The sequence below is a fragment of the Phyllobates terribilis genome, unplaced genomic scaffold, assembly GCF_046119375.1.
Source record: "Phyllobates terribilis strain yellow unplaced genomic scaffold, ASM4611937v1 Scaffold_11__3_contigs__length_659146591, whole genome shotgun sequence".
Classification (NCBI taxonomy): Eukaryota; Metazoa; Chordata; class Amphibia; order Anura; family Dendrobatidae; genus Phyllobates; species Phyllobates terribilis.
In genome coordinates, this window is record NW_027362771.1 from 550,848,802 (window position 1) to 550,862,319 (window position 13,518).

The following is a 13,518-nucleotide window of genomic DNA, read 5'->3' on the forward strand; positions in this document are numbered from 1 at the left end:
AGAGGTCCTCTATAACATTCACACATCTTGTGGCTTTATTGGCTCAATAGTGAACGGTATAGGAACATTAGTGATATGTGGGAGTGAATTCACAGCTATTTAGTGAGTGTACACTCACTGAGGACATATGACAAACTCATCTCTGAAGCAGTGAGGGCTTCAGCACTGTGGTCTCCTCAGCACTCTTCTCTCCCCTTTATAATCTCTTCCCTCTTGTCTCTCCCATCCTTCTCCTCCTCCTCCTCTCCAGTGATCTGCACCTCTTGGACTTCCTCCCCATCTCACACAAACTCTTCCCCTGTTCCTCTCCTTCTTTCAGGAGCTAAATCCCTGCACTCAGCATCTCTGCGCTCCTGGGTTTCCTGCCATCAGCTCTTTTACCCTGTAAAGGATGTCTGACATCGGATCCAGCACATAGAGAAGCAGATACAGGAGCAGATACAGGAGCAGATACAGGAGCAGATACAGGAGCACCGGGATATTAGGCTCCTGTGCAGAGGATCTGGTCCAGGGGAGATCTGAAGATGCTGCTGAGCACCCACCTCCCGTACAGCCTCCTCTTCTGGGGTGAGAGACGCTGAACATTATGGCTAAAGTTTATTCTGGGTGATAAATACATCTCTGCTGATACTGCAAGTGTGAACTATAGCTGAAAGACTGTAAGATCTCTGTATCTATTATCTATCTTCTATCTATTTATTATCTATTTATCTGTCTCTCATAATAGCTATACTGTATCTATCTCTAATAATCTATTGCAATATCTATCTATTATCTATCTATCATCTATTCTGTTATCTGCCATTATAACATCTGTGCAAGTTTCTATCTGTATCACTCTATCTTTACCTAAACATCTCTTAGAATATCACTTGTCTATTGTAATATTTATCTATCTATCTATCATCTATCTATTCTGTATTATCTTCCCTTTTATCTCATATCTGTCTGTTTATCTGATCTATCAAACCTGTTATCTCTGTGCCTCATATCCCTATGTTACATAGACATCTACCAATCAATCAGCATTTCTGTTTATTTACCCAAAACTTTCTCTGTGTATATAATGTGTATGAGCTGCACAGAATACATTTATTATATCTATTTAATACTGAATATCCAATAGCAGTTACATATATGTTGTGTTATCTACCTATCTATAAGTGTTTGCATCTGTAACATCTATCTATCTATCTATCTATCTATCTATCTATCTATCTATCTATCTATCTATTATATATCTATCTATTTATTATCTATCTATTTTCTATCTATCTATCTATCTATTATCTATCTATCATCTATCTATTATCTATCTATCATCTATCTATTATCTATCTATCATCTATCTATTATCTATCTATCTATTATCTATCTATCATCTATCTATTATCTATCTATCATCTATTTCTCTATCATCTATCTATCTATCATCTATCTATCTATTATCTATCTATCATCTATCTATTATCTATCTATCTATCTATCTATTATCTATCTATCTATCTATCTATCTATCTATCTATCTATCTATCTATCATCTATCTATCTATTATCTATCTATCTATTATTTATCTATTATCTATCTATCTATCTATCTATCTATTATCTATCTATCTATCTATTATCTATCTATCTATCTATCTATTATCTATCTATTATCTATCTATCTATCTATCTATCTATTATCTATCTATCTATCTATTATCTATCTATCTATCATCTATCTATCTATCTATTATCTATCTATCTATCTATCTATCTATCATCTATCTATCTATTATATATTATCTATCTATCTATTATCTATCTATCTCATATTTATCTATCATCTCTTTTCTTATATCTGTTTATATAAAGCGCTATTATCTCTTTGTAGACAATATTTATGAGCAGTATATAACTTTGTTCATTGATGTTGATATGTTTCATATCTGTCCTCACATCCATCTTTCTGCTTCTTTTTCTCTCTCTCATCTATATCTCTCTATCTTTTTCTCTATGGTGTTAGAGCTTATGTATGGAGTATATATATATATATATATCAGTAGTGTAGACCTCGTATACAGTATGATGTGACCTTTGTATAATTATGATCATAGCCCGATGCCATCAGCGTCTGTGTTTTGCCCGGGGTGGATGTATATAGCTGGGGTGGGTGAGGGGCGGTGGAAATGTTCAGTACTTGATACTAATATTATCTATCTATAGTTTGGGGACAAGATAATATAAATCCTATTCAGTCCTGTGTCCTGTCCACATAGGATGAGCAGATATTGTGATCTCCAGCCTGTGAGATGTGGGATGTATTATATACAGTGCAGTAGGTATGTGTGTATACCCCGGTATATATATATATATGTGTGTGTGTGTGTACAGTGTGCAGCCGCTGGATCATATCACACTTCTGACTCCATGATGGATAGGTATACATCTATTTTATTCTGTCATCAATTATAAGGAATATTTCCTACAGCTCCACAGCTATTACTGCACCAACAACCTGGATAAGATATTACCGATCTCATCTACACGCTGCGGAAAAGATCTGCTGGGAAACGGACAGCCGTGTGTGCACAGTGCTCTGCTGACCGCTACATGGATCACACAGCATGTCATGTACTGGGAACTGGGAACTGATTAGGGACAAAATCTACATTCAAATCTGCACGGAAAACATCTGGAGTTTTGCTGTGGATTTACTGCTGATTTGTATGTGTGGACATAACTTATATGTCTTGAGTATCTATCTGTCTATTATCTATATATTATCTATATATCTATCTGATATCTACCTATCATCTATTATCTATCTATCATCTATCTATTATCCATCTATTATCTATCTATCATCTATTATCCATCTATTATCTATATATTATCTATATATCTATTATCTATCAATCATCTATCTATTCTCTATAAATTATCTATCTATCATCTATCTATTCTTTATCTATTCTCTATTATCTATCTATTATCTATTATCTATCTATCTATCTATCATCTATCTATTAACTATCCATTATTTATCTAGATATCTATTACTATTATCTATCTATTATCTATCTATTATCTATATCTATCTTTCCATACTAGTTATCAGGATTTGGAGCCTGGAAAGGATTGTCTGCAGCGTTACTACTGATAGCAATAATTCCTGAACCAAAACCGAGATCTGATCAGTCCCATTATAAGTCATTCAGATCTGTTGGGACACAAGTGTGAACGGAGCCTTAGGCAGATGTCAGATGGTCGTGATCCTATGGTGATCTTGAGCCGGCTTCACACGTATGGACCGCGATGTATGGACCGGTCACCGGTCTTCTGACCCAAATTTGTCTCATAGGCATACAGTAACGAGGCTGTAGTGTTCGGGTCAGGAGACTTGCGGCCAGTCGATACCTTGCTGTCCTTCCCCGACCGTGAATGTTGGATTTGTGAGTTAGCGGCTCTGGCTATTGTGACTTTAATAAAAGCACCAAAATTCTCCTATAAACGCCTTGTTTTTAGATGGAGCCAATGAAAGAGGCTGCAACTAATGAGAGGTGGCAGCTGAATGGTGGGGCTATCGAGAACCGAGCTCCCTTACGATCTGATATTGATAGCCCACCTTAAAGTATAACTAAACTTTCATTTTTTTTAATATATGTGTCCGGCATAGAAAGTTATCAAACTTTGCAAATCACTTTATTGGTGGATTTGTCATCATACTTGTAAAAAAATTTAAATTTTTTACAAAAAAATTTTCCCCAGTTTATTTTTTCTGCCTTTAGCTGCATTGATATCAGAACGTGCTGATTTGGAGTACAGATGATGGCAGTGATGATGGGTCAGCTCAGCAGCTGTGTCTCACTTATTCTGGGGATAATAAGCTGCTGCGGGAGATTCGTTCTGATAAGCAGTACATCAGAGGAGGAGACAGGGCTGACCCATCACTGCCATCATCTGTACTCCACATTATCAATGACGCTAAAGACTGGGGAAAAGCCAGGATTTGGAAGTCATTTACGTGCAATTTTTGTACAGTTATGAAGATAAATCCTTATAAAGTGATTTAAAAAGTTTCATAACTTTCCATGCTGGACCAAATTATTATTATTATTATATAAAATCTCATTACTTACTCCTTAAGAATAGACCAGCACCATCAAAGAAACCCATTGTGATGATTGATTTTACCCCCTCGCATATATTTGCACCTTGTCCCCTTTAAACGCTTCACACAGTGCTGTTTCTCCTGCCGACTTCAGATTTTATGCTTTATGACGTAATGTTGCATTTCCCCTGGTATCGTCCATTGGCGTAAGGTATAATGTATTCATCCCCACTAGAGTCCAGGGATAAATTATTCATCCCCTCGCTATGATCTGCTTGTTTTACGTCTTTTTATGAGCCGTCTACTGTATACATGCCTGTAATATCCTGTAGGTCTGCGGTGAATGTAATCTCTGCTCCTTGTGTAACATCGGGTCTCTTGCTCCTTTCATTATTTTTTACTATCACGCTACTCTATTACTGGATATGATTACAAATTCCTTCACCTTGTATCATTGTGTCATTTTTTTTGTCAATAATTGTTTGCTTATTAATTTCTTTATTTTTTAGTATCTAGTGTTTTGTTTTTCTGATACAGAGCTCCAGATCCTCTGCATACAAATAGAAATAAAAAAAATAACATTCTGGCTACCTGAGGCAGCCACTAGGGGGAGCTATACACTGTACACTGGACTCAATAATTACACAGTATGCAATGAGTTCCCTCTAGTGGTGGATCCAGGTAATCATTATGTTATTTTTAAAGGCTACCTTTGACATGGAAAAATAATTTTTTCGTTTGTTAGTGGTTACCTTTAGTTAATAAAATCGCAGTAAATTTCAGTCTGCAATCTTCATACAGTACCTTCATCCATTTTCAGACTAACTAATATGCAGTTTGCATTAATTTTCAGATTTTTCATGTGTGGGAGCGTCCCTACAAGTAATACAGGCTGGATGTGAGGTCTGTGTGTATCAAGGGTGCTGCTATTTATTTATTTTACTCAATTATATAGCACCATTGATTCCACAGCGCTTTACATACTTTATAATCACTGTCTCCATTGGGACTCACAATCTAGATTCCATATCAGTATGTCTTTGGAGTGTGGGAGGAAACTGGAGAACCCTGAGGAAACCCATGCAAACACGGGAAGAACATACAAACTCCTTGCACATGTTGTCCTTGGTGGGATTTGAACCCAGGTCTCCAGCACTGCAAGGCTGCAGTGCTGAAGACTGAACCACCGTGCTGCCCAGCTGCTATCTTCCTTAGCCCATATACTGTATCAGCACAGCTTCTATCCTGCACTTATTTATTCTTTATGTGCATTCCTCCTTTTCTATAGCCTCTTTTATCTGCCTTCCCTGAGACTGTACATGCTTTCTCTCCACACTGTGAAGATCTGTGTACAAACCCTTTTCTCTCACTGCTGCTATCTCAGAAAACTGAGAGAAGTGAATCGTAGCAGAGAGCTTTTAAAATGTAAGTTAATACAGGAGATTTTGAGCTCTGTAGTGACTGCTGTAAAGATATATCAGCTGGTAAAGGGACCCCCAGCAATCAAATGTAAACTGTGACCCCAAGAGAAATAAAGCATTACATGGTTCTATAGGACTTAAACATAGAATAGGCTTCAGAAGTTTAATCAGTGAAGGTCCCATCTGGGGAGCTCCAGCCTTGTGTTTCCATTAGGCTACAGTCTACATAAATGATGAACTATCCACTGGATGGATAGGTGACAGCTATTAAATCATTATGGGTACTGTAGCAGAGCCAGGTAGGACTGAGTTAAATCCTAGCTCTGCAGGTCTTGATTTGATGCATCTAACTAGCGTTTTACTAGAACCAGGGCCTGTGTTCAGTAGGTGTGTCAGTCTGCTGGATGGAGCAAAGTTAAGTGTGCTGCTGGTGAGTGACCAACCAAAATGTAAGCTGTGTCTCAGAGAGAAAGACGTGCCAGGGCCTCTCTGTAAATGGAGACTGCACGGGTCATCTAGGAAAGCTGAACAGTCTGTGTGTTGGAGCTGCAGAGAACTATGTGGAAGCTGCAACCTATTCAGTGTGAATTGTTCATGGAGTTGAACACTTCTGTTTGGCACTGGAAGGTTCTGGAGCTCCGGCTGAAGGGTATACCGAGACTGGTGGGATCGTGCTTCTTCTGTGTGTGCTCAGAGAGAAAGGACTGTAATCTGTTGGGGTGAACCCGCACTGACATATATGGGCCCTGTTAAATGAACTGTTTATTTGCTGTGATACCTTTGTGCCCAGAAGACGCCGTTTTTCTTGTTTTGAATCCCTTGGAGTTTTAAGAAAGCTATAAAACTGCACCTGTTTGGACCAAACCGCATTGCCTGTGTGAATGCTACCTAATGCCTACCTGAGAGCGTGAATCCCTACAGTCCCCTGTTCTCCCCTAGTTCCCCCATGGCCAGGTGGCGTTGAGTGGAGCAGCTGCTTGTGCATGAATCCTGCTGCTCCATTTTTTGGGGGGAGACTACAGACCCATCCAGTATGTATGGAGGTTTCCTGACTGTCCCCCAATGATGAAAATAAAGATCGGGCATGTCGGATTTCAACATGCCTGATCCTTTTATCCTCGCGTTGATAAGCCACCTCCAGAGGTGTCTGGAAGCAACTTATTCACATCATCATTAGAACCTGTGGAGCCTGCATGTACATGGGGGGTCAGGAGCCTGCATGTATATGGGGGGTCAGGAGCATGCATGTATATGGGGGGTCAGGAGCCTGCATGTATATGGGGGATCAGGAGCAAGCATGTTTATGGGGGGTCAGGAGCATGCATGTATATAGGGGGGGGATTTCAGAAGCATGCATATATATTGGGGGGTCAGGAGCATGCATGTATATCGGGGATCAGGAGCATGCATGTAAATGGGGGGTCAGGAGCATGCATGTATATGGGGGGTCAGAAGCATGCATGCATATGGGGGGCCAGGAGCATGCACGTATATGGGGGTTAAGAAGCATGCATGTATATGGGGGGTCAGGAGCATGCATGTATATGGGGGGGTCAGGAGCATACATGTATATGGGGGAGTCAGGAGCATGCATGTATATGGGGGGTCAGGAGCATGCATGTATATGGGGGGTCAGGAGCATGCATGTATATGGGGGGGGGCAGGAGCATACAAGTATATGGGGGGGGGTCAGGAGTAATAGTTGTTGACCTAGTTCAGTCGACAGGTATCAAAGGCTTATCTCATTGCCACTGTTAGAGAAAGTTGTACTACTAGGCAAAAAATACTTGTACGCCCCCTGCAGGAGCACTGCAGCAGTTGTATTGTCCTGATTACCTCCTACCTGTAACTTATTGATTAAGTCTCCTAAATCCTGGCGAACCCCCTCTTTATAAATGCTGGGTTCCCTATTGAGATACTTAAAAATGATATTATAATACAAGAATATCAGCAGAATACAGACTGCTGCTAGTGTCCTACTATAGCAGGGATGTCAAACTCAAACACACATTAGGGCCAAAATGAAAAATTTGGACAAAGTTGCGGCCAACCAATATACAGTATAATGGCCCCACATAGTCCTCTATACAGTATAATGGGCCCCACAAAGTCCTCCATGCAGAATAATGGACCCCACATAGTCCTCCATACAGAATAATGGGCCCCACATAGTCCTCCATACAGAATAATGGGCCCCGCAAAGTCTTCCATGCAGAAGAATGGGCCCCACAAAGTCCGCCATTCAGAATAATGGCTCCATATAGACCTTCATACAGTATAAGGGGCCCCACATAGTCCTCCATACAGTATAATGGCCCCGCATAGTCCTCCATACGGTATAATGGGCCCCACGTAGTCCTCCATACAGTATAATGGGCCCCACAAAGTTCTCCATACAGATTAATGGGCCCCACATAGTCCTCCATACAGAATAATGGGCCCCACAAAGTCCGCCATACAGAATAATGGCTCCACATAGTGCTCCATACAGAATAATTGGCTCCACATAGTCCTCCATACAGAATAATGGCCCCACATAGTCCTCCATACAGTATAATGGGCCCCACATAGTCCTCCATACAGTATAATTGGCCCCACATAGTGCTCCATACAGTATAATGGGCCCCACATAGTCCTCCATACAGAATAATAGCCCCACATAGTCCATCATACAGTATAACGGGCCCCACATAGTCCTCCATACAGAATAATGGCCCTACATAGTCCTTCATACAGTATAATGGGCCCCACATAGTCCTCCATACAGTATAATGGCCCCACATAGTCCTCCATACAGAATAATGGCCCCACATAGTCCTCCATACAGAATAATGGCCCCACATAGTCCTCCATACAGAATAATGGCCCCACATAGTCCTCCATACAGAATAATGGCCCTACATAGTCCTTCATACAGTATAATGGGCCCCACATAGTCCTCCATACAGAATAATGGCCCTACATCATCCTTCATACAGTATAATGGGCCCCACATAGTCATCCATACAGAATAATGGGCCACATAGTCCTCCATACAGTATAATGGGCCCCACATAGTCCTCCATACAGTATAATGGGCCCTATATAGTCCTCCATACAGTATAATAGGCCCCACATAGTCCTCCACATTGTATAGGCCCCACATAGTCCTCCATACAGTATAATTGGCCCCACATAGTGCTCCACACAGTATAATGGGCCCCACATAGTCCTCCATACAGAATAATGGCCCCACATAGTCCATCATACAGTATAATGGGCCCCACATAGTCCTCCATACAGAATAATGACCCTACATAGTCCTTCATACAGTATAATGGGCCCCACATAGTCCTCCATACAGTATAATGGCCCCACATAGTCCTCCATACAGAATAATGGCCCCACATAGTCCTCCATACAGAATAATGGCCCCACATAGTCCTCCATACAGAATAATGGCCCCACATAGTCCTCCATACAGAATAATGGCCCTACATAGTCCTTCATACAGTATAATGGGCCCCACATAGTCCTCCATACAGAATAATGGCCCCACATAGTCCTCCATACAGAATAATGGCCCTACATAGTCCTTCATACAGTATAATGGGCCCCACATAGTCCTCCATACAGAATAATGGCCCTACATCATCCTTCATACAGTATAATGGGCCCCACATAGTCCTCCATACAGTATAATGGGCCCCACATAGTCCTCCATACAGAATAATTGGTCCCACATAGTCATCCATACAGAATAATGGCCCCACATAGTCCTCCATACAGAATAATGGCCCTACATCATCCTTCATACAGTATAATGGGCCCCACATAATCCTCCATACAGAATAATGGCCCCACATAGTCATCCATACAGAATAATGGGCCACATAGGGGTGGCGGTTCTGGTGTCGCAGGCCAAGTAATACCACCCTGTGGGCCAGAGATTGACATGTGTGCACTATAGTGTTACTACATGGCAGTTGACACAGACAATTAAAATAGGTTATATCTCCCGTAACTAACGCGTTTCACAGTTCGTATAGGGAATATGATTTCCCTGCAGCTTCCTCCCTCTATTATCAGAAACCCCTCTGCAACGAAACTAAGTGATTCCCATAACAGACATTCTTGGTTGTCAGATTCCCTAATACATAAATCCTATACATTGGATATGAATTGACCGATATGCAGAATATAAAATCCCATAGTAGAGCGATTGATATGTGAAGCATTCAGTAAAGTAAAGCCTCTATGGCTGTAACCTTACTAATGGCTATGACCCTTTGACTCATTATTTGTCTATGTAAAGCTGATAATGTGCCTAATGTAGGCACTAACTGAAGAACGTGGACAAAGAAAAGAGCTGTCTGCGAAAAACAGGGCATAGACATGATAATTCAAGCCCCGGACGTACACACAGAATATGCTCATTCACTGATATAATATATTGCAGGCTATTCAGGGACAACATATGTTGCGATTAGCAGAACTGCTAAGTACATAAATATGGAATTCTTGCTCTTAGATGTGACTAATGTTCTAAATATTTCTATTGTAGCATATGGGTTTGAACAGCAAAGTTGTATTCGAATTATGTGACGGAGAAATGAAATGCAATGTGGTACCAGAACTTGAAAAACTCCCCACAAAAAATAGTCCTTAAAGTCCCAGATATGGCATTTTATTGACAGCTTTTCTATTTTTTTCCTAAAAATGTAAGCTAAAGTGGGTGCACTGTACCCCACTGAAAAGTCCCAGACCTTTTAAAAACTTTATTTTTATACTGGCAGGCACCGAACTTGGTGGTTATGGTCACATTAAGTGGTACGAGCTTTATAGTTACAGTCTCTGAAGAGATACAGCACTTGGAGGTTACTCTTACATGGCGTTGTGAATAGCAGAACAGAACAGTAAAACAACTACTTTGAGTCTAAGAGTAGCAACTGTCTAACACAACATATACTGTCTAGGCGCAAAGCTGTGGAAAAGATGTTATGAGGAGCTGCATGGATCAGAGATGATGATATAGCACAGAACAGTCGAGCTGGGTGTGCTGGACAGCATCTGGAGCAATGTGGAATAGCAGATTGGGCTGGATTGTACTCGAGATATTGAATGGCAGAGCTGAGTATGATAGACTGCAACATGGTCATGGAACAGCAGAGCTGGGTGTGTTGTATGGTATTTTAGCTGTGGTGTGCTGTGGAACAGCAGAGTTGAGTATGAGGACTGGCACCTTAGCACAGCAGAGCCAAGTATGCAGACATACACCTTGGGAAAGTAGAGCTAAATATGAGGACAGATACTCTGGAGCAGCAGAGCTGAAATTGCAGACAGGGTCCTTGGAAAAGCAATGCTAAGTATACGGACAGGCACCTTGGAATAGCAGAGTTAAGTAAACGAATGGGCACCTTAGAACAGCGGAGCCGAATATGAATAGATGAAGCAGAGCCCAGCTGAACAGCAACGTTAAGTTTGTCAGGAGACTCACTGTGGCTTCCTCAGTGGCTACCTGGGCTCAACCCACTACCCAGTTTCACAGCAGGTCTCACCGTCTCTGACGCGAAATGCCCAAAACCCTGCTATTTATGGGAAAACCTCTGACCCAACCTACACGAGTTGTGGTGCACCACAATGTACTTCTAATCAGATGCAGGACACCAATAAATTGGCTCTACGTGATGAAGCGACACCTTCTCCTCTAGTTTGATGGCATTTAGGAACACTAGGGCAGATAAATTAAGACTATCATCTTGTACACAGTCTAAACAAAAAAAAGGTCACTGCAGCAAATTGAGCCAAATTTATCAAAAAGGGCACACCTCCTAATAACTTGTCACAGACTATCCTAGAGGGGAATTTATCATCCCTCCACACCAGAAAACTGTCGTAAGAAAAAAAAAAGTTACAAGCCCTATGTGACTTTTTGCCCATCTGCGTTAGCTCTGCCACTTTTTTAAAAAGTAGACAGGATTAGTAAAAGGAGTGGGGGCTACCACTGCAAAATAAATGTAATATAATGCATGCCAGAAAACGATTTTAAATTAAAACAAAAAACAAAACTGCACATGAGAGGGTACTAGAGATGTGTGAATCTTTTGAAATACTAATTTCCCAGCTTTCTCAAATTTTCCCAGTAAATTAGATTCATGGCAAATCGAAAGTATTCCAATTGCTCTGGACAATGTGTATGACACTATTCTCTTGTCCTAATACACTAGACTTATTCACCACTGTGCTGTCACACACTGTCTGTACAGTTTCTTCAGTGTTTTACGGTTTTCTCTCTTGCTAAACCTTGACCTGCGCCGTCCTCTCACTATCCAGATTCACCATAAAATGGCAGATGCATTCCCTGCCTCTGCTTTTACAGAGGCTGCAATAGACCCTCCTGATCGGCTGGGCTATATCACATGATGTGATAGCTGTAAGGCATTATAGGGGAGCCCGCCCGACCTCTCCCAAAGTCCTGTGATCCTTCCTGGGCTGATGTAAACTTCTACCATCTGTAAAATGGTGGTGGTAGAGTTGAGCAAAATGTTTCGCAAGACCCCGCTAGTCCATGGCCACTAGACCAGTGACCTGTGAACTGCATTCTACCTGTCGGCATCCCCGGCTCCATCCTTGAAGTTGCGATGAAGGCATGATAACGCACTAGGCGGACAAATTAGAAGAGGAGTCGTTGATGCTAACAGGTAGGAAGAGGTTCGCTGGGCTCTGGTCCAGCGGGAAAGGTCTGCTGAAGTGGCTATTGGATTAAGGTCCTGCAAATTATTTTGCTCAAAGCGGTGACACTTTTTAACAGTCTCAAATTGTTCAAATTCACAGAGTTCAGCGAATTCCTAAAAATTGGACATGTATTCAATTCACATAGAATCAATTCGCTCATCTCTAGAGCGCACACTAAAATGTCTAATTCTCTGGGCTGTTTGGCAAAGCGGAGATTTTAACGATGCGCTGCGCTCAAGGAAAGGATGACATCCGGAGAGTATAAACAAGGTTTTTCATTCAACCAACGCGTTTCAGCTCCAAACCGACCCCTTTCTCAAGGTAAAACACCTGGTGACACTTGTTTTTTTTACATTGAGAAACGTGCTGGTCCGAATCCGAAACGCGTTGGTTGAATAGAAAACCTGTTTATACTCTTCGGATGTCATAATTTCCATGAGCAAAGCCTGCACATGGTGATAATCTCTACTTTGCCAAACTGTTATCTGGATAATACTCTTTTACAGCCATAGGGACACATCAGGCTTCTACAGGTGTTGTTTCCTCACACAACCCTTACAGGTGAGCGGTACTATCACCCCACCTCCATCCTGCTCCTTACGGTACTGTGCTGTCTTTGCACATTTGTCCCATCCAGATCTTCCTAATTCTGTGGACTCACACCTGGCTCATACTCGCGCCTGCTACAAGTGAACACCTAAAAACTAAAACGCCTGTCCAAGGCAACGTAAATTGGATTTCTCATTGCATTCAAAGACTACAATATAGTCTTTGTATGCTATAAAGGGTGTTAAATGGAGGTGTATGGAATCAGAAAAACAGCACCACACTTGTCTACAGGTTGTGTGTGGTATTGCAATTCAACCCCGTTGACTTCAGTTGAATTGGACTGTAATACCAATCACAACCTGTGAACAAGTGTGGTGCCCTTTGTGGGAAAAAGCAGTCATGTTTTTCTAATCCTGTCCAAGGGTCCAGAGGAGGGTTTGTCTAAAGCAGATGACCCCAATTAATGTTCAATCACTTTAATGTTTAATTGTTGGGTCTAATTTCCCCCCTTGTGTAGATAGTGAATTATTAATAGTGTCCTAAGTATTTAGAAAATTATCCACAATCCTCCCTTACCTTCATTAGTAATGAGCCTAAGATATTAGCATAATGTACTAATTATCAATAACCTCAATCTTCTCACCAGACTACGTACTAATGTTATTGAATTTTTCAGCGTTCCCTTTAAGCTTTCTTCCTTAATGAATGAGCTACAATAGTCTATCACATGGCAAA

The 13,518-nt window shown here is 41.1% G+C and overlaps 1 protein-coding gene across 2 annotated transcripts in view; it reads left to right on the forward strand.

Annotated features, from left to right (window-relative positions):
* The first annotated feature begins 231 nt into the window (after positions 1–231).
* The window catches only part of GFRA2 (GDNF family receptor alpha 2), a 94,026-nt gene continuing 80,739 nt past the window's right edge, over positions 232–13,518 (forward strand). The window contains exon 1 of one of the 2 annotated variants that reach the window (XM_073654058.1): positions 232–567. In XM_073654058.1, coding sequence (XP_073510159.1) covers positions 525–567 — 43 coding nt within the window. In that variant the 5' untranslated portion in view covers positions 232–524. The remainder of the gene's footprint in view (positions 568–13,518) is intronic. The other variant, XM_073654057.1, reaches the window with a different exon arrangement.